This window comes from Oncorhynchus clarkii, chromosome 1, assembly GCF_045791955.1.
Source record: "Oncorhynchus clarkii lewisi isolate Uvic-CL-2024 chromosome 1, UVic_Ocla_1.0, whole genome shotgun sequence".
NCBI lineage: Eukaryota > Metazoa > Chordata > Actinopteri > Salmoniformes > Salmonidae > Oncorhynchus > Oncorhynchus clarkii.
In genome coordinates this window covers 43,691,767-43,717,174 of record NC_092147.1, presented here as the reverse complement: position 1 = coordinate 43,717,174, position 25,408 = coordinate 43,691,767, and the positions used below count along the sequence as shown (strand labels likewise).

The 25,408-nt window shown below is 39.6% G+C and overlaps 1 protein-coding gene across 1 annotated transcript in view; it reads right to left on the bottom strand.

Annotated features, from left to right (window-relative positions):
• Positions 1-25,408, bottom strand: part of LOC139416292 (UDP-N-acetyl-alpha-D-galactosamine:polypeptide N-acetylgalactosaminyltransferase 18a) — an 89,441-nt gene that overhangs the window by 16,605 nt on the left and 47,428 nt on the right. The window contains exon 10 of the mRNA XM_071164782.1: positions 17,787-17,951. Coding sequence (XP_071020883.1) covers positions 17,787-17,951 — 165 coding nt within the window. The remainder of the gene's footprint in view (positions 1-17,786; positions 17,952-25,408) is intronic.

Below are 25,408 nucleotides of genomic sequence, written 5' to 3'. Positions count from 1 at the left end.
CCTTCGTATTAAACTAAGCAGAGCTCATGACTTTCATGCAACTTTTTTCATATCATTATTAGAGTCGCATCATGCAGCCTTAGCAGCCATCATGCAGCCTTATCACCGCCTGGTACGGAAACTGCACAGCACGCAACAGCAGGGCTCTCCAGAGGGTGGTGCTGTCTGCCCAATGCATCACCGGGGGCAAACTACCTGCCCTCCAGGACACTTACAGCACCCGATGTCACAGGAAGGCCAAAAAGATCATCAAGGACAACAACCACCCGAGCCACTGCCTGTTCACCCCGCTATCATCCAGAAGGCGAGGTCAGTACAGGTGCATCAAAGATGGGACCGAGAGACTGAAAAACAGCTTCTATCTCAAGGCCATCAGATTGTTAAATACTGTTAAAATAGCCATCACTAGCACATTAGAGGCTGCTGCCCTAAATACATAGACTTGGAATCATTGGCCACTTTAATAATGGAACACTAGTCACTTTAATAATGTTTACATATTTTGCATTACTCATCTCATATGTATATACTGTATTATATCCTATTCTACTGTATCTTAGACTATGCCACTCTGACATTGCTCGCCCAAATATGTATATATTCTTAATTCCATTCCTTTACATTAGTGTTAGATATTACTGTTAGATATTACTGCACTGTTAGACCTAGAAACACAAGCATTTCACTACACCCGCAATAACATCTGCTAAACACGTGTATGTGCAAATCAGTTTTGATTGATGTCAAAGTGGAATTATGTTTTTCAGCATTTTTACAAATTAATTAATAATGATAAGCTGAAATGTCTTGATTCACTAAGTATTAGTGCCAGCGTGGCCTAGTGGGCAGCAGCGTAGCCTAGTGGTTAGAGCGTTGGACTAATAAACAAAAGGTTGCAAGTTTGAATCCCTGAGCGGACAAGGTACAAATCTGTCGTTCTGCCCCTGAACAAGGCAGTTAATCCACTGTTCCTAGGCCGTCATTGAAAGTAAGATTTTGTTCTTAACTAGTTAAATAAAGGTAAAATAAAAATAAAAATTCAACCCCTTTGTTGTGGCTAGTCGAAATAAGTTCAGGAGTAAAAATGTGCTTAACAAGTCACATAATGAGTTGCATGGACTCATTCTGTGTGCAATAATAGTGTTCATCTCTGTACCCGACACATCCAGATAATTGTAAGGTTCCTCAGTCGAGCAGTGAATTTCAAGCACAGATTCAACCACAAAGACCAGGTAGGATTTCCAATCCCTCGCAAAGAAGGGCACCTATTGGTAGATTTTTTATTTTAAAGCAGACATTGAAAATCCCTTTGATCATGGCGAACTTATTAATTACACTTTGGATGGTGTATCAATAGAAATATAAAAGTATCCTTCCTAACTCAGTTGCCAGAGGGGAAGGATATCACTCAGGGATTTCACCATAAGGCCAATGATGACTTTAAAACAGTTAAGAGTTTAATGGCTTTAACAGGAGAAAACTGACAATGGATCAAAAACATTGTATTGTAGTTACTCCACAATACTAACCTAATTGAGAGAGTAAAAAGAGTAAAAAGAAGGAAGCCTGTACAAAATATAAATATTCCAAAACATGCATCCTGTTTGCAACAAGGAATTAAAGTAACACTGCAAATAATGTGCCAAAGCATTTCACTTTTTGTCCTGAATACAAAGTGGTGTCAAATCCAATACAATCATATTACTGAGTACCACTCTCCAAATTTCAAGCATGGTGGTGGCTGCATCGTGTTATGGGTATGCGTTACGGACTGAGGAGTAAAAAAAAATGTGAAGGGAGCTAAGCACAGGCAAAATCCTAGTGGAAAACCTAGTTCAGTCTGCTTTCCACCAGACACAGAGAATAATTCACCTTTCAATGACCTAAAACTCAAGGCCAAAGTTTTACTTAAAGCTTCTTTAACCGCAACGAGATCGGTGTACCTATACCGGGATGGTTGATGCGAACGTGTGCTAGTGTGACTAGAATGACGTAAGTAACAGCAAACTATGGGGAAAAAGTTTACATTCTTGTTAATCTAACTGCACTCTACCATTTACAGTAGCTATTACAGCGAAAACATACCATGCTATTGTTTAAGGAGAGTGCACAAGAACAAAAACGTATCACAGCAACTGGTTTGATACATTCACCTCTGAAGGTAAATAATGTACTTGCATTCAGTAATCTTGCTCTGATTTGTCATCCTGAGAGTCCCAGAGATAAAATGTGACAGTTTTGTTTGATAAAATCCATTTTTATATTCAAATGTAGGAACTGGGTTATACAGTTTGAACTCGTGCAGCCTCTGGCTCCACACCCACCTCACCCAGCCATCTAGATGTGTGAAAGTTAGTGTATAAGCTAATGATCCATCATGTATGACATTCCTGGAAGTGTGTCAACTAAAATGTTGTATCATATAATTTCTGTATGTTCTTTATAGTTAGAAAATGTATAGAAAATGTATCAATTGCAGTATTGCAATGCTTCACTGGAACAATCTGAAACGTTGCACACACTGCTGCCATCGAGTGGGCAAAATCTAAATTGCGCCTAAACTGCAATATTATATTATGGCCTTTCTCTTACATTTCAAAGATGATTGAACAATTTTTGGGGGGAATATGCATGTTTTTTTGTTTGTATTATCTTTTACCAGATCTAATGTGTTATATTCTCCTATATTAATTTCCACAAACTTCAAAGTGTTTCCTTTCAAATTGTATCAATAATATGCATGTCCTTGCTTCAGGTCCTGAGCTACAGGCAGTTACATTTGGGTATGTCATGTTAGGTGAAAATTTTAAAAAGGGTCAGATCCTTAAAAGGTTTTAAAATCTATGGAAAGACAAATGCTTGTCTAGCAATGATCAACAACGAATTTGACAGAGCTTGAAGAATTTGTAAAAAAATATATATATTTTTTTAAATGGGCAAATATTGTACAATCCAGGTATAGAAACCTCTTAAAGAACCTACCCAGAAAGACTCAAAGCTGTAATCGCTGTCAAAAGGTGTTTCTAACATGTATGGACTTATGTATGAATACTTATGTACATGAGATATTTCTGGATTTAATTTTAAATAAATGTGCAAACGTTTCTAGACATGTTTTCACTTTCTCATTATTGGGTATTGTGGATGGGGGAGAAAAAAACATGTTGAATTCAGGCTGTAACACAACACAATGTGAAATAAGTCAAGGGGTATGAATACTTTCTGAAGGCACTGTATATAAAGGCGGCATCATTGGTAGTAGGCCTATGTTGGAATGTTTAAGACATTAAATGTACTATTAGAATAATAAATTAGGCATATACAGCTAGCTAGCCCCTATTGATCTAGCAAGGTTTTGAGTTTCCACTGTCCTCAGATGTTGATTAGCCTCAAGTGAAACCTTAACAGAAACAAAACATTTTATTTGCAGGAGGGGAAATTGCATTGATCAAATGATTTGTTTCCAATTATTAACCGGCAGTAGGTACGAGGTAACACTATCCCATATTCTGTGGCTAAGTTTAGTTTAGTTTATTAATTTGACCATTTAAAAAAAACAAGCACACATACAACTTGAAAAAGCCATACATGCACATGATTAAAATCATTGAGGATAACACACAAAGTCTGGGAATTATTTCCATTGTGGTCCTCTTGAGACAAGATGGCTAGGCAAGACCGAACACAGTATGGCAGTGAAATAATAAAACAAAAACAGAGAAGAAAAACATCTAATCGATCCAGTTACATCATAGGAGTTATTCATATGGGCACAGAAGACATCAAACATATTTTTACTTTATTTTTAAAGCTGCCCAGAGAGGACGTTGTTTTTAATGGGCAGAGTCAACTCATTCCATTCTGAGGCTCCAGTATACAAGAAAGTACCTTTCCCAGCATTACTCCGGAACCTGTATAAGCACACATCAGCAACACCTGATCTGGTGCTATGATTGTGTGCATTCCTAACACGAGGAAAGTAATCAGTTAGATATCTGAGCGCAGGACCATAAATACTCCTGTAAACCAAACCTAGTCTAATCTGGGACACCCAAGCCTCAACAGGCAGAGAGTTTAGTTCCTGAAACAAGCTCTTGCCTATGTGAGTACGTGAACTCACCTTCAATACTACCCTGATCAGATTATTCTGGGCAATCTGGACCGTCCCCTTCATAAATTTAGATAAACCCCCAAACCAGGAAGTACTAGCATAGTCAAAATGGCATTGAATGAGGGCAGTAGCTAGCACATTCATGGAGTCCTTATCAAGCAGCTTGGACTTTCTAGCCAAAAACGTAGTCCTGGCATTAACCTTCCCTAGCACTTTATTGGCCATGCTCACACCTCCCAAGCTTCCATCAAGGATACATCCCAAGTAGCTAACAGAGGTTTTAGTAGTCAGCACCTCGCCCCTTAACTCCACACTGATTTCAGAGGACCTACTCAATTTAGGTCTGGATCCAAAAACAATTGATCAGTTTTCCCTAAGTGCAGAGATAGCTTATTATCTCCAAGCCATTTGCGAATGTTAGTAAACTCTGCGCTAAGTATGCTCCCCAACATAGTTTTACTTTTGTGAGACACCAGAAGTGTAGAGTCATCCGCATAAAGAAAAAGAAGGCAAGAACAAGCATCTTTCATTTCGTTAATATACATAAAAACAGCAGAGGCCCAAGCACGCTCCCCTGCAGAACGCCACAACTCATTGTTTCTGCCTGAGACAGTGAAACATTAACCTCTACTACTTGCTCCCTACCTGATAAATAGGACTTTACCCAGCCTAGAGGGATACTGCTTAACCCCAGTGCCTCCAGTTTGGAGATTAAGACAGTGGTTAACTGTATCAAAGGCCTTCTGTAGGTCAAGCAGTACCCCTCCACACAGATTTACCTCATCAATCTCTTTCCTGAGGAAGTCAGTCAAGTAAAGTTGACATGAATCAGTGGAGTATGTTTTTCTAAAAACCCGACTTAAAATCATACATCAGACCCTGTTTGTTAACATGTTCCTACATTTGCTCATGTACAACTCTCTCCAGGATCTTTGATGTTACACAGAGGATAGATACAGGCCTATAATTCCCAGGGTCAGACTTTATCCCCCTCTTATACAGAGGTATAACTTTAGCTTGTTTCATGTTCCTGGGAAAGGTACCTTGTTCAAGAGAGAGATTAACGATATGCGTAATACAAGGGCCAATTTGAACAGCAGAATCTATAAGAAACCTTGCAGGAATATTATCCAGGCCTGTGGCTTTGGAGCGTTTAAGCTCTGCCAGCATACTGACTAGTTTGGCTGTTGCTACCTTTGCAAAAGGAAGAGAGTTTGGCTGAACCCCTAACTCTACATAATACTTCTGGACTTGGTTGCTTCCATACAAACCAGAACTGGTGGGCAGCTTGCTAACCAGCTTGCTGGCAACAGAAGTAAAAAAAATAAAAAAATAAAAAGAGTTGAATTCATTGGCAACCTCTACTTTTTCATATACCATCTCCCCCCTGATGTTCAGTCCAATACTGTTTAGTTTGTTTTTGGTAGTACTACCACAGCCTAGTTCCTTAAATGATTTGCAAAGCTTTTTAGGGTCATTTTTGTTCTCAATTATTTTCTCAAAGTAAACCCTCTTAGCTTCATCCATCCTGCTCGATTCTTCATTTCTGTTCAAGGCAATCAGGCTAGTTTGTTACTTGGTTGATTCCACCTACTATGACATCATCTTGGTTGGTTGTCCCTACTATTACATAATCTTTGACATAATGACATCGATGATTTCCCAGACCTGGAACAAACTTTAAAACTGTTCTTGAGCTGTGTTTATCAGATCATCTGCAGAGATATAGCTCGTCAACGATTGTATTGGTGTGTATTCTCCCAAAAATGGTTATTCTACGGAGAATGTTATATAAATACCAGAATTCGTACAGTGCCTTGCGAAAGTATTCGGCCCCCTTGAACTTTGCGACCTTTTGCCACATTTCTGGCTTCAAACAAAGATATAAAACTGTATTTTTTTGTGAAGAATCAACAACAAGTGGGACACAATCATGAAGTGGAACGACATTTATTGGATATTTCAAACCTTTTTTAACAAATCAAAAACTGAAAAATTGGGCGTGCAAAATTATTCAGCCCCCTTAAGTTAATACTTTGTAGCGCCACCTTTTGCTGCGATTACAGCTGTAAGTCGCTTGGGGTATGTCTATCAGTTTTGCACATCGAGAGACTGACATTCTTTCCCATTCCTCCTTGCAAAACAGCTCGAGCTCAGTGAGGTTGGATGGAGAGCATTTGTGAACAGCAGTTTTCAGTTCTTTCCACAGATTCTCGATTGGATTCAGGTCTGGACTTTGACCTGGCCATTCTAACACCTGGATATGTTTATTTTTTGAACCATTCCATTGTAGATTTTGCTTTATGTTTTGGATCATTGTCTTGTTGGAAGACAAATCTCCGTCCCAGTCTCAGGTCTTTTGCAGACTCCATCAGGTTTTCTTCCAGAATGGTCCTGTATTTGGCTCCATCCATCTTCCCATCAATTTTAACCATCTTCCCTGTCCCTGCTGAAGAAAAGCAGGCCCAAACCATGATGCTGCCACCACCATGTTTGACAGTGGGGATGGTGTGTTCAGGGTGTTGCTTTTACGCCAAACATAACGTTTTGCATGGTTGCCAAAAAGTTCAATTTTGGTTTCATCTGACCAGAGCACCTTCTTCCACATGTTTGGTGTGTCTCCCAGGTGGCTTGTGGCAAACTTTAAACAACACTTTTTATGGATATCTTTAAGAAATGGCTTTCTTCTTGCCACTCTTCCATAAAGGCCAGATTTGTGCAATATACGACTGATTGTTGTCCTTTGGACAGAGTCTCCCACCTCAGCTGTAGATCTCTGCAGTTCATCCAGAGTGATCATGGGCCTCTTGGCTGCATCTCTGATCAGTCTTCTCCTTGTATGAGCTGAAAGTTTAGAGGGACGGCCAGGTCTTGGTAGATTTGCAGTGGTCTGATACTCCTTCCATTTCAATATTATCGCTTGCACAGTGCTCCTTGGGATGTTTAAAGCTTGGGAAATCTTTTTGTATCCAAATCCGACTTTAAACTTCTTCACAACAGTATCTCGGACCTGCCTGGTGTGTTCCTTGTTCTTCATGATGCTCTCTGCGCTTTTAACGGACCTCTGGGACTATCACAGTGCAGGTGCATTTATACGGAGACTTGATTACACACAGGTGGATTGTATTTATCATCATTAGTCATTTAGGTCAACATTGGATCATTCAGAGATCCTCACTGAACTTCTGGAGAGAGTTTGCTGCACTGAAAGTAAAGGGGCTGAATAATTTTGCACGCCCAATTTTTAAGTTTTTGTTTGTTAAAAAAGTTTGAAATATCCAATAAATGTCGTTCCACTTCATAATTGTGTCCCACTTGTTGTTGATTCTTCACAAAAAAAATACAGTTTTATATCTTTATGTTTGAAGCCTGAAATGTGGCAAAAGGTCGCAAAGTTCAAGGGGGCCGAATACTTTCGCAAGGCACTGTATAATACCCTCCAATATTCTATATGTGCATCTTATGATGGTATTTTGGTTGCTATAACATTTGGTTTGAAGTGACATTGGGCATGATTATTGAAGCATCCTGCCATGGGCCCTACCACTCCCATTGTTTCACTAGTAGCGATGCTAACGCTGGCTAAGTGTTTTCAACTTGAATGTGAAAAGATTGATCCGCTAAAGGTTCCTTAATGAGATACCAAATAAAACAGATTTTAGCATTGAAAGTAGAGTTTTGTTGTGATCATCTTACGAGAATACTATAGTACACTGTTTCTATGTCTTTTTCAATGTGCTATGGGAAGGGTTTCTATAAATAACCCATTGATGATCAAGTTGTCACTTGCAAAACATAAGGCAAGTTCACAACGGTTAACCCACAGTTTCCCAAACTCAGTCCCCGGGACCCCAAGGGGTGCATATTTCGTTTTTGCCCTAGCACTACACAGCTGATTCAAATAATTAAATCTTGATGATTAGTTGATTCATCTGAGCACCCCTTGGGGTCCCCGAGGACCGAATCTGGGAAACACTGGGTTAGCCCCTTTTAACAATTGATCAAATGCAAAACAGTCCAATGATTGCATATTGCTGTAAGTCTCAAACAAATTACATTAGATTTTCATCTCTCAGCAGTGCATCTCGTAATTTATGCTGCTACAAACCATTGTGCCCAGACAGGAACTATTGAACTCCAATACCAGAGGGCCCTAAACCTAAATCCCTTAAATAATTCATTTAATTTGATAATTAAATCTCTTCACTCAGATAGGAATGATTTATTGCAGACTGTTTACCCTGCACACATTTTTGCCTTTGTGCAGTGTGCTCAGGAGTGTGGGTCAAATAGGCTGTGAGGCCTATGTGACCTGTGCTCGGATTCTGTAAAGGTACTTCAGGGAGCGTTCACAATGTGTTTTACCTGCTGCTGGTTTGAAAGTAGAATCAAAACTTTCCCAAAGTCACAAGTATCAATATTGTCCACACACTGTTTGTAATGAAATAGCCATTTATTTTACATTACAACAAAGTGTGAAACTTTTAGATAGGATTGATCATTTTCAATTCCATGCACAGAAGGTATCCAATATAAAAAAATGGACATTGGTACGTGTTAGACATTTCATGGGTCTTTATTTGGTAGAATTATATCCGTAAGAGTTCTCAGCAGAAAGCATTGGATATGAATATAGGTAAAAACAACACATTCTTCTAAAAACATCTGTTTTTGAACCGTCTGTGTAGGGTAGACGGAGGCTGAAGCAGCTGTGGTAGTAAATTATTATGTATAGCTGAGTATCCTTGCTGACTTGTCTCCAGCTAAGCAGCTCTGGCATGTGAGGCCTGGCTCAGTGTGCTGTAGTAAGGACAAGCACTCTAACCTGACAGAACAGCTCACACTCCGCGTTGCCTGTCCCACCTCCCTTGGGGCATCTTCCCGGTAATATTCACTCCACCCTCCCAACTGAATTAAACATGTGTTTACAGCAAGTGCGCATCATGCCTTGGTTATTGTGCTTAACATTTCTGTAATTCCCGTTTTATTGCGGATTTGAAGTGGTGTCTATAAAGGGGCAAATCAAATGGACCAATAAAATAAGAAGCTGATAAAAATCGATGTGGCTTCTCATAGATTTACGACGCAACATTTCCCTCAGGGTCAAACACAGTTCAATATCTCGAAAGATCCCTTATAAATAATTCTCAGCTCCTGACTGTCCGTTTCAGATTAAATCTCTCTCTCGTCATAAAGGACCCCTGGCTTCAAAAACACACACTAAGCTTTCCACTGGATGTTAAAGCAGGAGTCCTTGTGCCCTCCCAAGAGGCAGTCCCACAACTTTTGATCAAACAGCCACCGGCAGCATTACTTTGGTGGTCCACTACTCCACAGTGACAGTTATTCATGGGATTGTAGGTTGAATACTAACTAACCACTCTCTGTTCTTCAGTTACCATCACTACCTTCTTGAAACAAAGCTTGGTAGATCATTATTTGGGTTCCTGGATCCTTTCACAGCATTATAAGGCTGCGTTGAGACAATGACTTATCAATGATCCAAGCCCAGCTCAGTTAATCCTTACCATTATGTCCCGGAGTTGTCATGATGCTTCAACAAAATGTACATTATCCCAGGTGCGTTGGTAGACACAATGTAAGTAACCTAATTTATGTCCCTCTAACTGCCCTGAATGCCTCTGCTGATCCTACAGCTATTGTATGCAGTTATCATGTGCATATGAGCAAGAGTTATACTGAGGTGGTGTGCCCTAGTAGGAAGTCCACTTTGTGCAGCTCACCCTGCACTAACATAAATAACAAGAGCATGTCTACTTCTGCTAAGCTTCCCAGTAAAGAAATTGAAATAATCAAACATCCCAGAAAAGTGCTAAAAATAGCCCATGTTAAAATATGTAGCTTAAAACCTCAAGGATCCGCCCCTTTTTTAAATTCTTGCCTAAAATGACATACCCAAATCTAACTGCCTGTAGCTCAGGACCTGAAGCAAGGATATGCATTTGAAAATAAACACTTGTACATCTGTGGAAATGTGAAATTAATGTAGGAGAATATAACACATTAGATATGATAAAAAGATAAAACCTGCGTTTTTTGTACCATCATCTTTGAAATGCAAGAGAAAGGCCCTAATGCATTATTCCAGCCCAGGCGCAGGGGAAATCAATAATGTGCTGGTAACAGATGACATTCATATTTGTACGATCTCTGAAACTCACTTAGAACACCTTTGGTGATACAGTGGTAGCAATACAGTGGTTCCTCCAATAAAGGTTTTGTGATTGTGCTGCGGGACTTAGAGGTAGTTTGTGGTTTAGTACGGTACCCTGCATCACCAATTCATTGCTCCAGACCAGCACAAGGGGGAGTTAGAGCACTGATTATGCTTTTGGGTCCTACTGTGTCTCTAACTGACAATGAATGGGCGACATAAACCTAAATAGAAAGGGATAATTTTGCACGACTTCAGTATTACTTAAATTGTTGTTACACTAAGGTTTTTATTATTTTATTTTGTTAGGACTTTTTTCTCTCTTACTGTAGTACTGTAGCCCACTCCCGACCAGTTACATTGTACAGCGCCTGAGTGGTGCAACAGTCTAAGCGGTGTTGCTATATATATGCAGGTTCGATACCCACCACCCGGAGACCCGTGAGGCGGCTTTTGGTTTAAATTTAGAATCCTCAAATCCTCTAAAATGTAATTATTGGCGGTGAGTAATGTTATATTTTTCGATATGCTGTAGGCCTACTGTAGGCGACATGAGTCTCACTAGTGTTGAGTAATGTGCTGTTAAAAGTGGTGTAGGTCTTATTTATTTAGAGAGCATATTGAAGTTAGAAGCAATAGGATTTGAAGCAATAGCCTACAACTATTTTAGCACTGTTTCCCGCTGCTCTAAGACAAGCATGGGGACTGGTCTTGATAAATCAATGAGATTTTATTCTGACTAAATCTCTGTTTGGGTATTGGTTAGACTACAATTATACAATTAGGGTGTTGAAATGTTATGCTCTTAGTGTAACCTTTAACTAGGCAAGTCAGTTAAGAACAAATTCTTATTTACAAGGACAGCCTACTCCTCCTCCATCCCCACCTTGGAATTGAACCCCGGTCTCCCGCACGACACGGGGATTCTTTAGCTAAATAGTCAAGTACTGAAGCCTACTCCCAAACCTTACGTTGTACAGTGCCATATTTTCCGTTCCATCCTAACAGAAACCCAGAGGGTTTTACGTTTTTCTTGGAATAGAAACACTATAATATGAATCAAAATAATTAAGCAAAATTTCTTAAAATCAGTCCCATATACTATGTTCTTCCAATTTTTAAAATGTTATTCTCTTGTACAGCCACTAATGAAAGGCTATTAAATGTTTCTCAAAAGATGCCCGATGGTGGTCAAACTAGATTTAATGGCACCAGTGGTTCACACTTAAATAACGTATCATAGAATTGTGCGGCACCATGCAAGCTGCGCAGCAGTACGCTGCAACTTTTAAAGGACAAACCGCTGTACATGGTTATAACAGAAAATACAGAAATGCCAATGGTGGAGGTGTTCCTGTAAAGCTTAGAGATGGCTACAGCTTTATCTGCCTCATCTAAAGGCCATTCTTGACAGAAGCTCCTATGGACCACCAAGTGCTAACAGTCAGTATTTGGATAAGTTGTGTGAAATGCTTGATAATGTATGTGATATCAACAGACCGGTATATTTTCTGGGTGATTTAGATATTGACTGGCTTTCATCAAGCTGCCCACTCAAGAAAATGCAACCAGTGCCTGCAACCTGACTCAGGTTATCACTCAACCTACCAGGGTATTTACAAAGAGCACAGGAATGAAATCATATATATGTATTAATGCTGCAGAAATTTGGTTGAAAGCCGTATCCAAATCCATCGGATATAGTTGACTTATCTAGGAAACCAAAGTTCCAAAGGCTGGGCCTTATATCGTGTATAAGAGGTCTTATAAGTTCTGTAGTGAACCCTACAGCATGTTGTTGATGTACTTATGAAATTGCTTAGTCCAGTTACTAATAAACATGCACCTATTAACAAAATGACTGTAAAAAATTAAATTCCTGTATATTGATGAGGAATTTAAAAATGGTATGGTTAAGAGGGATGAGGCAAAAGTAATCGCAAATAAGTCTGGCTGCACAACCAATTGGCGGCAGGTAGCCCAGCGGTTAGAGTGTTGGACCGAAAGGTTGGAAGATCGAATCCCTGAGCTGACAAGGTAAAAATAAATCTGTCGTTCTGCCCCCGAACAAGGCAGTTAACCCACTGTTCCTAGGCCGTCATTGAAAATAAGAATTTGTTCTTAACTGAATTGCCTAGTTAAATAAAAAGGAAAAAAAATAATGATGCCCATCATAAGACTTGTTCTAATCATAGTCACACACCTCATGTAACCTAGCTCATAATGTGTTAATAAGTTTTGTATCACAACTAAAGTGGCCAAATAACTTCCTAAAATTAAGCAGAATCCGCTTTACAATGGTGTAGAATCTAACTGGCATACATGAGCAGCCCGTGAGTTTCAAGTTTGGGGAAGATCATTTTCACCATAAAAATGCACCTTTATCATAAAAGCATTACATGCATAATCACATTTGTGGTCACATTTGATAATGGTGTTTTCCTGCTAATGGAACATTCAAGCTTATAGCCTACTGCCATGTGCGCATTGCTGAAATAGCCTAATAGATTATCAACATTTAAAGCTAAACGTTCTCATCCGTTGTGTCATCTACATTGAGTACATTTTTGGGGGGAATGCTAGTGGTTGTATTAATTTGAGATCTTTCGCATCCCACAACTGTCCCAGACAATGTTTGGAATATTTATTTTATCACACAGAATATATAAACTTTTGTACTATGGGGGATAGTAGATTGAACAGCTTTTGCTGTTCAGTAGCCTACTCATCTTGTTGGCTGACGAAAAGTAGATGCGGACAGTTCTTCTAACAGCTTCAACGTGCACTTCGGAATTGGCTATGGACGAATAAAGTTGTGTCCCTGATGTGTCTGGCAGGTTGCATAAAGTTTAATGACACTTTTTTATTTTCAAGTCCTCCTACTGTATTAATCCAGATGTTCCTACCACGATAACGCATCACTCATTTGACTGTCTTTGAATCTAAACATTCCTCTCACTATTAAAAATGAGGGGCCCTTATTTGAACCTTGAGGAACACCTAATTGTGATGCTCTCAACATTACAAAAGGCCAAAGAAGTACATTTTCAGTGTGATCATGAGGGTGACATTAGGCCTAATTAGAGAGATTTAATGCCAGCGTCTGCAGTGGAGAACAAGGAGAGTCGTTAGGCGATGTTCATTTTTCTCGCCTAACGTGTTTAATGAGACCGGGTTCAATGACCTACTATGGCTTTTCATTTGGCGCTGACGCTTTTTGGCAACACTCCGTAATGAGAATCAAGGCCACTTGAATGCAGGCCGGTGAACCACACTTTTAACCCACTAACAGGCCAATCTCTTCACATCTGCTCCTCTTCTCGAAATGCTCAACAGCCCAATGCAGTGTCTTATTAGCCTGGTTCATCTACCACATTTGTAACTTTGCTAGTGACCAGTGTTGGAGGTAACAAGTTACAAAGTAACGCTTTACAGTAGTATTACTTTTTCCTCTAATAAGTAACATAATAGAGTACTGTTCCAATTTGAGTAATAGTACTACAGTTACTGATCAAAGATATGCAGTCATTATTTCATTACTTTTGTTTTCATTCCCTTCCTAATCTAATGAAAGTTAATGATCCAAATAAATATTTGTGCTGGGTTGACGGTAGCTGGGTGGTACTAAAAACAAATTTAAAAAAAGATGACCATGGTAAAATATACGGTGTCCGATAAATATATATAGCATGTACAGTGCCTACGGAAAGTAATCTGATCCCTTAATATTTTCCACATTTTGTAACATTAAAGCCTTATTCTAAAATGGATTAAATGTTTTTTTTCTCAGAAATCTTCACAATATACCCCATAATGACAAAGCGAAAACAGGTTTAGACATTTTTGCAAATTTATTAAAAAAACAACAGAAATACCTTATTTACATAAGTATTCAGGCCCTTTGCTAGGAGATTGGAAATTGAGCTCAGGTGCATTCTGTTTTTATTTGCTATTTGGTATTTTATTAGGATCCCCATTAGCTGTTACAAAAGCAGCAGCTAACCTTCCTGGGGGCCACACAAAACATGAAACATAATACAGAATTACATAATGCAGAACATCATTAGACAAGAACAACAAGGACAGAACTACATTCATTTGTATAAAGGCACACATAGCCTACATATCAATGCATACACAAAACTATCCAGGTCAAATAAGGGAGAGGCGTTGTGCCGCGAGGTGTTTCTTTATCTGTTTTTTTTTAAACAATGTTTGCTGTTTATTTGAGCAATATGAAATGGAAATGGAAGGCTCCATATAATACCGTACGTTTTCTTGAATTTGTTCTGGATTTGGGGACTATGAAAAGAACCCTGGTGGCATAAGCGTGTGTGTCAGAGCTGTGTGTAAGTTGACTAAGCAAACAATTTGGGATTTTCAAAAGTGATGCAGTCAACTCTTAGCTAAGAGAGACTGGCATGCATAGTATTAATATTAGCCCCTTGATTACAATTAAGAGGAAAATGTGCCGCTCTGTTCTGGGCCAGCTGCAGCTTAACTAGGTCTTTCCTTGCAGCACTGGATCACACGACTGGACAATAATCAAGATTAGACAAAACTAGAGCCTGCAGAACTTGCTTTTTGGAGTGTGGTGTCAAAAAAGCAGAGCATCTCTTTATTATGGACAGACCTCTCCCCATCTTTAAAACCACTGAATCTATATGTTTTGACAGTTTACAATCTAAGGTAACGCCAAGTAATTTAGTCTCCTCAACTTGTTCAACAGCCACACCATTCATTACCAGATTCAGTTGAGGTCTAGCACTTAATGAATGATTTGTACCAAATACAATGCTCTTAGTTTTAGAGATGTTCAGGACAAGTTTATTACTGGCCACCCATTCCAAAACAGACTGCAACTCTTTGTTAAGGGTTTCAGTGACTTCATTGGCTGTGGCTGCTGATGCGTATATGGTTGAATCATCAGCATACATGGACACACACACTTTGTTTAATGCCAATGGCAGGTCATTGGTAAAAATATAAAAGAGTAGAGGGCCAAGAGAGCTGCCCTGCGGTACACCACACTTTACATGTTTGACATTAGAGACACTTCCATTAAAGAAAACCCTTTGAGTTCTATTAGATACTGTAGATAGCTCTGATATGGCAGAGGTTGAAAAGCCATAACATGTTTTCTCAACAACAGGTTATGGTCAATAATATCAAAGGCTGCACTGAAAACTAATAGTACAGCTCCCACAATCTTATTATTATAAATTTCTTTCAACCAATCATCAGTCATTTGAATCAGTGCAGTACATGTTGAGTGCCCTTCTCTATAAGCATGCTGAAAGTATGTTGTTAATTTGTATACAGAGAAATAGCATTGTATTTGGTCAAACACAATTTTATACAACCGTTTGCTAAGAGCTGGCAGCAAGCTTATAGGTTTGCTGTTAGAACCAGTGAAGGCCGCTTTACCACTCTTGGGTAGCGGAATTACTTTGGCTTCCCTCCAGGCCTGAGGACAAACTTTCCTCTAGGCTCAGATTTAAAATATGACAGATAGGAGTGGCTAGAGAGTCAGCTACAATCCTCAGTAGCTTTCCATCTAAGTTGTCAATACCAGGAGGTTTGTCATTATTGATTGTTAACAATAATTTTTGCATCTCCCACACTAACTTTACAAAATTCAAACTTGCACTGCTTTTCTTTCATTATTTTTGTAATTTTTTATACATTAAACATAATTGCTCATTGTTTGTCGTGGGCATTTCCTGCATAAGTTTGCCCACTTTCCCAATGAAATAATCATAAATATAATTGCCAACATCAAATGGTTGTGATTAGTAAGCCATCTGATTCAATGAAAGGTGGAGTTAAATGTCTTTCTGCTTATAATTTTCTGCCCATAAGTACAAAGTTTTTTTCCATCATTCTTTATATCATTGATCTCGGTTCATAATAAAGTTTCTTCCTCTTTTTGTTGAGTTTAGTCACATACCTTCTCAATTTGCAGTAAGTAAGTCAGTCAGATGTACAACCAGACATATTAGCCACTCCTTTTGCACCATCTTTTCTCAAATCCTCATCAATCCATGGAGCCTTAACAGTTCTAACAGTCAGTTTCTTATTGATCATCCTTGAGATGTTTCTACAACTTGGAGTCCACCTGTGGTAAATTCAATTGATTGGACATTTTTTGGAAAAGGCAAGCACCTGTCTATATAAGGCCCCACACTTGACAGTGCATGTCAGAGCAAAGCCAAGCCATGAGGTCTTTGGAATTGTCTGTAGTGCTACGAGACAGGATTGTGTCGAGGCACAGATCTGGGGAAGGGTACCAAAACATTTCTGCAGCATTGAAGGTCTCCAAGAACACAGTGGCCTCCATCATTCTTCAAAAAATGGAAGAAGTTTGGAACCACCAAGATTTTTCCTAGAAATGGTCGCCCGGCCAAACTGAGCAATCGGGGGAGAAGGGCCTTGGTCAGCGAGGTGACCGAGAATCCATAGAGTTCCTCTATGGAGATGGAAGAACCTTCCAGAAGGACAACCATCTCTGCAACACTCCACCAATCAAGCCTTTATGGTAGAGTGGCCAGACGGAAGCCACTCCTCAGTAAAAAGGCACATGACAGCCATCTTGGAGTTTGCCAAAAGGCACCTAAAGACTCAGACCACGAGAAACACATTTCTCTGGTCTGATGAAACCAAGATTGAACTCTTTGGCCTGAATGCCAAGTGTCACGTCTGGAGGAAACCAAGCACCATCCCTACGGGGAAGCATGGTGGTGGCAGCATCATACTGTGGGATGTTTTTCAGTGGCAAGAACTGGGAGACTAGTCAAAATCGAGGGAAAGATGAACGGAGCTAAGTACAGAGAGATCCGTGATGAAAACCTGCTCCAGAGCGCTCTGGACCTCAGATTGGATGAAGGTTCACCTTCCAACAGGACAACAACCTAAGCACACAGACAAGACAACGCAGGAGTGGCTTCGGGACAAGTCTCAATGTCCTTGAGAGGCCCAGCCAGAGCCCGGACTTGAACCCGATCGAACATCTCTGGAGAGACCTGAAAAAAGATGCTCAGCTACCCATCCAACCTGACAGAGCTTGAGAGGATCTGCAGAAAAGAATGGGAGAAACTCCCCAAATACAGGTGTGCCAAGCTTGTAGCGTCATACCCAAGAAGACTTGATGCTGTAATCGCTACCAAAGGTGCTTCAACTAAGTCCTGAGTAAAGGGTATGAATACTTATGTAAATGTCATATTTCTGTTTTTATTTTAATCAATTTTCAAAATATTCTTAAAACATGTTTTTGCTTTGTCATTATGGGGTATTGTGTGTAGATTGATGAGTGGGGGGGAACTTTTTCATAAGTTTTACAATAAGGCTGTAAAGTAACAAAAATGTGGAAAAATGTGGAAATACTTGTGAATACTTTCCGAAGGCACTGTATAAACTGGAAGTAGAAGCCTAAATATTGTTGTCCATTCGTTTAATCCATTTAGGAGAGGAATGGTAAGAGAAGACAGGAGTAGCCGTTACCTGAGTAAACAGCCAGGCGAGCTTCATGCGCTTGGCTGTGGCGTAGCTGCACTCCAGGAGCCGCGGCCGGTTATTCACATCCACCAGGCACTTGTTGTCATCGTCATCGATGGTGGGGCTCAGGACCCCCAGGTGAAGCTGATGTGAGTTTGTGTAGTACACGTTCTGGAGAAGGAAAATACAAAAAAGGACAAGTACCAGATGAGTGTCAAGCAAACAGAATGGAACAAGGAACAGAAATGGCATCTGAATGGAGGCATTGAAGGCAAGCATCATGGAGGTAATTGGGTGGGATTATGTTTGTCTGTCACAAACAAGACATTTAGAGAAGCAATTATCCAAATGTAAAGCAACGTTTGAGCCTTTAATCTGTGATCTCGTATCCTGGAAGCGTATAGCGGACGTGGGATACGGTGATAAGTGGTTATTAAACAGGAGTCGGTCTATAGATTGACATTCCTTTCCAACAGAAGGCTTAATGGTGTTTCCTCACCATTCAGAGCTGGTGACAGAATCTCATTAGTCTGAATCCCTGTGAAGAGAGGACTCTGTCCTGCGTTACCTGCCAGGTCCTTTGATGGGTCCTAATGGTGTTTATTGTAATAAAGCCACAGCTTGAAGTGTTTACACACTTTACAAAACAACTTGTAATTCAAAAGAGCAAGTAGTAGAAAGGAATTCATAAAAATGCATACATTGGACATTTTTCCAATACAATTTGTGGTTTCACTTTACAATAAGTGTCCCTAATATCATCCAATTACATGGTACATCGGTAAAGTGAAATTACAATGTAGGTACTGCACTTGTTGGTACATAGCAAACCTGTTATTCCTGTACAACGGTTTGTGGCATGCACTCATTCAAGGATTGACAAATACAATTATGATATACTGGGTGAGTGTAGGTTTAGCCACAATTAAATATAGTTTGCTGTGCAATCTAATGCACAAAAATGACAAATACCATTCAAATTCGTCGCTGACCATGACAGTGGCCATCTCTTTCACACAGCCAGCCACATTAAAATGCTTTCCGATAAGAAAGAGGAATCTAGTGGAGTGATTATTTACAGAGGCTTAATTGTAGTGGGACATCCTAATTGCTGGTGTTTGGCAGCCCCACCTGTTCTAACAGTGAAGAGGTGGTGGCAGGACAGAGACAACAGCTGTGCTGAATAAAATAGCCATGTTATCTGCATATGTGATGAAGAGGTTTCTCAATGTGGGCTGAGCAAGGAGGTTAACCCTAGCAGCTGGGATGGGGAGTGAAGAGAGAGGGGACATCACTATAGTTAGCAACATGGCTCAGAAATACAGATATGCATCTGTTGGTCACAGAGACCTTAAACTAGTAGCCAGCTTATCTTCATGATGTGTTGTTCCTTCTCTCTTTCTAGAAGCAATCAGTTACAAGGCAAAAATACAGATTGAGGCCTTCAATCAAACTGAGGACTGAGAAATATATGTGCACCAGACAGGTCAAGGTTTCTTGCATGCATGGCTTTGAGATGTAAGTTGGGTTGTTTGGATGACCCAATTGCTGGGTTGCAGGCATTGGGTCAATAGTTGTGTTGTGTAACTACATCAAGTTTGGGTTGTTGGTGCTGGGTCATTAAGGTTGGGCAATGGATATTTGACCCAGCCAGTGGGTTAATTATCCTGCCACAAGTGCATGAAGTCCACAGAATACTTGCAAGTATTCTAGTTCTAATGCGATTCAGTGACTGACGAGTGGAAACCGGCATTGTTATTTCGACAGACTAAGGGTGTTTTGGCTGAATTAAATCCTTGAAAACGGTATGCAACAAAATGTTACGAATTATACATTTGATGGTAATTCAGGTTATAGGTTGTCCTATCACAATCAGGTAGGTAGCGTTACCTAGCTAGCCATTTTCTGTGCTAATAGCTGACACTTCTTCTGGACTGTCTCGGACATTGTTTCACATGTTAGCTGGCTAGCTAGCTAAGTTAACATGGTTAGATTTGACATATTCTAATTTAACCAAGCTATTTGCTGGCTTGTCTCATGCTCGCATGGTTATTGATTGAGTTAGCTAGTGTTACTGTACTGGTTTTCAATGGTCTCTGACAGTGGGAGTATTAGTCGAACTTGTGAAGTTGAGGAAGATGGATGCAAATTCTGTTAGCTAGCTAGCTATGTTTCTAATATTTCTGTACTTAAATGCAGAGGTCAAGGCCAATGAATGGACAACAATGTAAAAATAAACTGAATGAGTGGAACCTGGCCTCTGATTCCAAAGTAAGTAAAAGTGAGAAATTTATTTTTGAAAGTGGGGACAGAGCTTTGGGAAGGAAAGAAACACTGATTTTCATTGACCCTGTGGAAAAACAGCATCTACGTCTTCCACATTGTCATTGATAACCAATAGTACAGCCTTAATGGAAACATAAAACATTAAAACTTCACCAGAGCCTCTTAACAACCATGCAGCCACTTTGGGACTAGTTACAGTACATGCACAGCTACCATAGATTGTCTGGCATTCATTTCACCATACTTGCTTTATTGGTAATTTCACAGACATTCTGTCACAGTGACCAACCTGACACACAATACACACATATTACAGGCTGGGAGCAGCTCATGGGCACTTCGGGACAAAGAGCCTTGCTTAAAAGGCACAACGGCAGTAGTTAGTATCCAGAGATATTGTAGCTGGTAAACCTTTGGCTGACGGATCACTCTTTGCCAATTTCCCTGCAGGCAGCTTGGGGGTTCGAATATCAGCCTGCCTTTCTAACCTCGAAACTACTAACGCCTCTATTAATTTTGCGCTTTCCTCACTCCCTTGCCTTTGTACAACTATTTGATCTGGCTTATCAACCCTTCCCTCAAAGTATTTAATTTAGAAATGTGGTTGAAACTTTCCCTTAAAATCTCCCCCCTAGCAGTTAAGCCTAGCGGTTAAGAGTGTTGGGCCAGTTACGGATAGGTCGCTGGTTTGAATCCCCGAGCTAGCAAGGTGGACAAATCTGCCATTCTGCCCTTGAGCAAGGCAGTTAACCCCCAACAACAGCTACTGCTGCCCGGGTGCCAAAGACGTGGCGGTCAATTAAGGGGACCCCCCCCCCGATTTAGAGGGGTTGGGTTAAATGCGGAAGACACATTTTGGTTTACTACATTCAGTTGTGCAACTGATTAAGTACCCGCTTTCCCTTTTACCCTCTCATTTGGAACGGAAGAGATGGACCAGGAAACGCTCTTGCTTTTGGACGACTCGACTATAGCCTGAAGTTAAAGAAGAACATAAAAATCTTACATGCAGTGAGTGTTCTGTAAATTACACCTTTTTTTTAATACACGAGGGGAAGTCCTCGAGACATAGACATGAATACTCAGGACTGTGGACACACCAAGCTTGAGCAGTAGCTGGCTCTTGCCAGGTACATGTTGAAAGATTTATGTATTTTGAAAACTGATTGTTAAAAGGAATTTATAATTCATTGAATACTTTGTGCTCACAACAGAGTCAAATGTGAGAGGGTAGCCCAGATGACCAAGTGGCTGAACATCTGGCCGGCAAACCAGGTTGCAGAGTACACAAAGGAGGCCGTGATCCAGAGGGCTCAGTGGACCAGACAGAATGGGGCCAAGACAGTCGAGATAGTCAGAGAGTATCCGTGTCTGCTTGATACTCCAGGCATGGTGGGTCATTTTCACAAAAACAGACTTTAATTTGATTCTGTTTTCTAGGATTAACTAGCCTGGGCTGGCAAAGCAACGTTTGACCTTGAAGACTGATCCAGTTACCTTTTATTTAAATCTGAAGCCTAATAAACTGCATGCTTCCCGAGTCGTAGTGGGAGGACAACAACATATTATCGCGTGAGTTTCCGCCGCCATTTCTCGCACAATTCATTTAAAATTACACAAAAATATCCCACCATGTCAAAACATGAAAAAAAAAATCTTTAGCCATTTATAGAATTGTACCGGGATTTTATGTTTCCATCAGCCCAGTCGTGACTTTTTTCATGCGTCAGAATTCATCTGCATGAAATGGTTGACTGGAAACGTGGTTAGTGTTGTGTAAATTAACCTTTGAGCCCCAGCCTCAAATGAATGAAAGATGTAGGCATCAAACAGAGATTGGATGTTGATGTAAATGGCTATAAGATATACTAAATTAATTGTGTGTGGTGGCATTGTCAGTGTGCCTCGATGGTTTGCACAAGTCCTTATATTCTAAAAATCACATGATTTCACTAAGGTGGAGGTGACCAGACCATACCCATTTGCGTTGGCTCTTGGGAACTGCTCACAGGTGTTTACAGTCATTAGTGGACTGGCATTGGAGCAAGATGCACTGCTTGGGGCACTGGATGTGTCCTATTATGTGTTTGATTTTATAGTTAGCTTTTCTATGCCTTTGTTCCTGCTTTTTGCCTATTGTACAGATTGTGGCTCGTTTTCCTTTAGTTCAATTACTGAAGCGCATTCTGGTATGCTTTTATTCTTTCACACCAATTTACTTTTAATACAAATGGTAGATTTTGGAGATTGTGAAGTGCTTTATGAACAAAATACACTTATTAAGTAATGAGTCATTAGTCCATGTCCTTAGTAGAGTGACATTCAAATGTAATATTTTACACTTGTTCTGTGTAACAATGTTTTAACTCTATCCAAATGTAGACCATTATTGTATGGCAAAACAGCATGGTGTGTGTGTGTGCTGTCACCTAAGATATCCGAAGTGTGCCAAAGAATGTGATTATCTATTGATTAGCTCTGGCATCAGAGCTATCAGACAGATTTGTGTTAATACCACTTAAGACAGACAATGTCACACACACGCATGCTTTGTTTTTCTCCGATTGCAATCTGTGTGTGCACACCAAGTTCAACTGAGGCATTAGTCTGATGTTTGGACCTTAGAGAATATGAATAAATTCTAATAAGCATTCCTAGCTTATTAAATATTATCTTGTGAAATATACTGAACAAAAAAACGAAACGCAACATGTAAAGTATTGGTCCCATGTTTCATGAATTGAAATAAAAGATCCCAAAATATTTTACGTCTAGTTCCTCATTTAGACCTCTTGAAGACATAGTGTTGAGGAAATGTATCCAAAAGGACTCGTCTAAGGAGGAAATTGTCAATATCCCCCCCCCCCCATATGGCATTTTCACATGTTCAATGCCCAGATAGGGGAGAAAGGACAAGTTGTGCTTTGCCTGGGAAAAATGCAGCGCAAGAGGACTTTTGATATCATTATGTCTAATGCAACTCCTGTCTTCCGTGGTTCATGTTTTAAGCACTCTAGTCTTTCCCCACATATGACAATCTGCATGGACACCAGATCAAATAAATGACATTTGTGGTGTTGCAGGATATTTTGCCTTTGATATCTCTTTGTCAGTCTCTGGGTGATAAAAAAAAGCATTTATTTGATTATTATAATGATATCAAAAGTCCTCTTGCTGTGCATTTAGTTGGATGTGCATATTTTTCTCTCCTTTCAACTAAACTCTGGGTGCCATAAATGAGATCAAGCTCTGCATCTCGTTTTTCACAATAATGTGAATATTATGTACAGCTGCATCCCATGATTGTAAGATATTTGTGCTGTAAACATTCACTGGTTTCAATGGATTTTTCTAGGGAGAGATACAGTAACTCCATATCTCGATGCAAGGTTCAGAGACCTTGTGATTATGTTAATCTGTTGTTGATAAGATTGCACCCAGTCTTAATGGGCCTCAATGGAGGTGTCTTTGAAATGAGCTTGACTTAATGAAATGACAACCATTTTCATGTCTTAATTTCACATTCCCCTTTCACAATACCTCAGAATACTAAAAAATAGTGTTATTTTCACACGTTTGACTTAGTTGATGCACCATCTCCTTCTGAGCAGAAAACAAGTTCAATGAAAACTGCTTGGGGATACAATTTATTAGCTCTGGGAAAAAAAGATGTGACATTTTTCAATAAGAAAGTTAATATTTTGATCCCAGTTGTGATCAATTATTTGCTTTTCGAATACGTGTGAAGTTGTTCTGGAAGAATAGTTTGTTTATATGTAAAATAACTCAGATTTTTGTTTTAATCATTTCTATTCCAATGTCAGACGAAAACATAAATCATTGTCTTCAGTGCTTTAAAGCGAGGTTTTTCTAAAGTATAAGGGCTGCTTAAATAAATATTTTCTCTGTCTCCAAAGACAGACTGTTTTTCATTCAGATGGTTGACATACTGTACAAGTCAAAAGTTTGGACACCTACTCATTCCAGGGTTTTTATTTATTTTTTACTATTTTCTACATTGTAGAATTTTGGTGAAGACATCAAAACTATGAAATAACACATATGGAATCATGTAGTAACCAAAAAAGTTTTAAAAATGTATTTGAGATTCTTGAAAGTAGCCACCCTTTGCCTTGATGACAACTTTGCCAATTCTTGGCATTCTCTCAACCAGTTTCATGAGGTAGTCACCTGGAACACATTTCAATTAGCAGGTGTGCCTTTTTTATAGAAAATATAGGTCATTTGTGGAATTTCTTTCCTTTTTAATGCACTTGAGCCAATCAGTTGTGTTGTGACAAGGTAGGAGTGATATACAGAAGATAGGGCTATTTGGTAAAAGACCAAATCCATATTATGGTAAGAACAGCTCAAATAAGCAAAGAGAAACAACAGTCCATCATTCCTTTGGCATGAATGTCAGTCAATACAGAACATTTCAAGAAGTTTCTTCAAGTGCAATCGCAAAAACATCAAGCTCTATGATATAACTGGCTCTCACGAGGACCGCCACAGGAAAGGAAGACTGAGTTACCTCTGCTGCAGAGGATAAGTTCATTAGTTACCAGCCTCAGAAATTGCCGCCCAAATAAATGCTTCAGAGAGTTCAATTAATTAACAGACAAATCTCAACATCAACTGTTCAGAGGAGACTGCGTGAATCAGGCCTTCATGGTCGAATTTCTGCAAAGAAACCACTACTAAAGGACACCAATAAGAAGAGACTTGCTTGTGCCAAGAAACACAGCAATGGACATTAGACCGGAAATCTGTGTCTGTTGTGTGTAGAGTGATGAGGATAAAACAAAAACAAAAAATGTCATCCATTTTAGAATAAAGGCTGTAACGTAAACATTTTTGAAAAAAGTGAAGGGCTCTGAATATATTGTCCGAATGCACTGCACAATATTGCGGAGACGACTCTATTACAGAAGCATATATGATATCCATTATCTTTAAGATTTCAATACACTTATTCTGGCCTACACTCATATTGTTACCGATACCACAGCATTTCAGTCTCTTTAAGATTCATCGAAAATAACTTCTACATTTTTTATACTGAGCCGTGTGGAACAAAGGCCTCTCTGTACGAGGAATAGAAAGGGAGCATGTCAATCCCTAACATATAAAAATCTCATTGCGTATTCATTGCGAGAAGAGACTCAATCCCGATGGAACGTTTCTGTTAAATGTAACAATTCTGGAATAACAGACAGACGGAAAGTAATTCAGAGCGATGGGCTAGAACAAAAGGCCCTTGTGTTAGCAGAGAGCTCTTTATTAATGTTCCTCTTTGTTTTTCAGCAAGCTGAAGTTGATGGCACAGGAGCTCCTGCTTT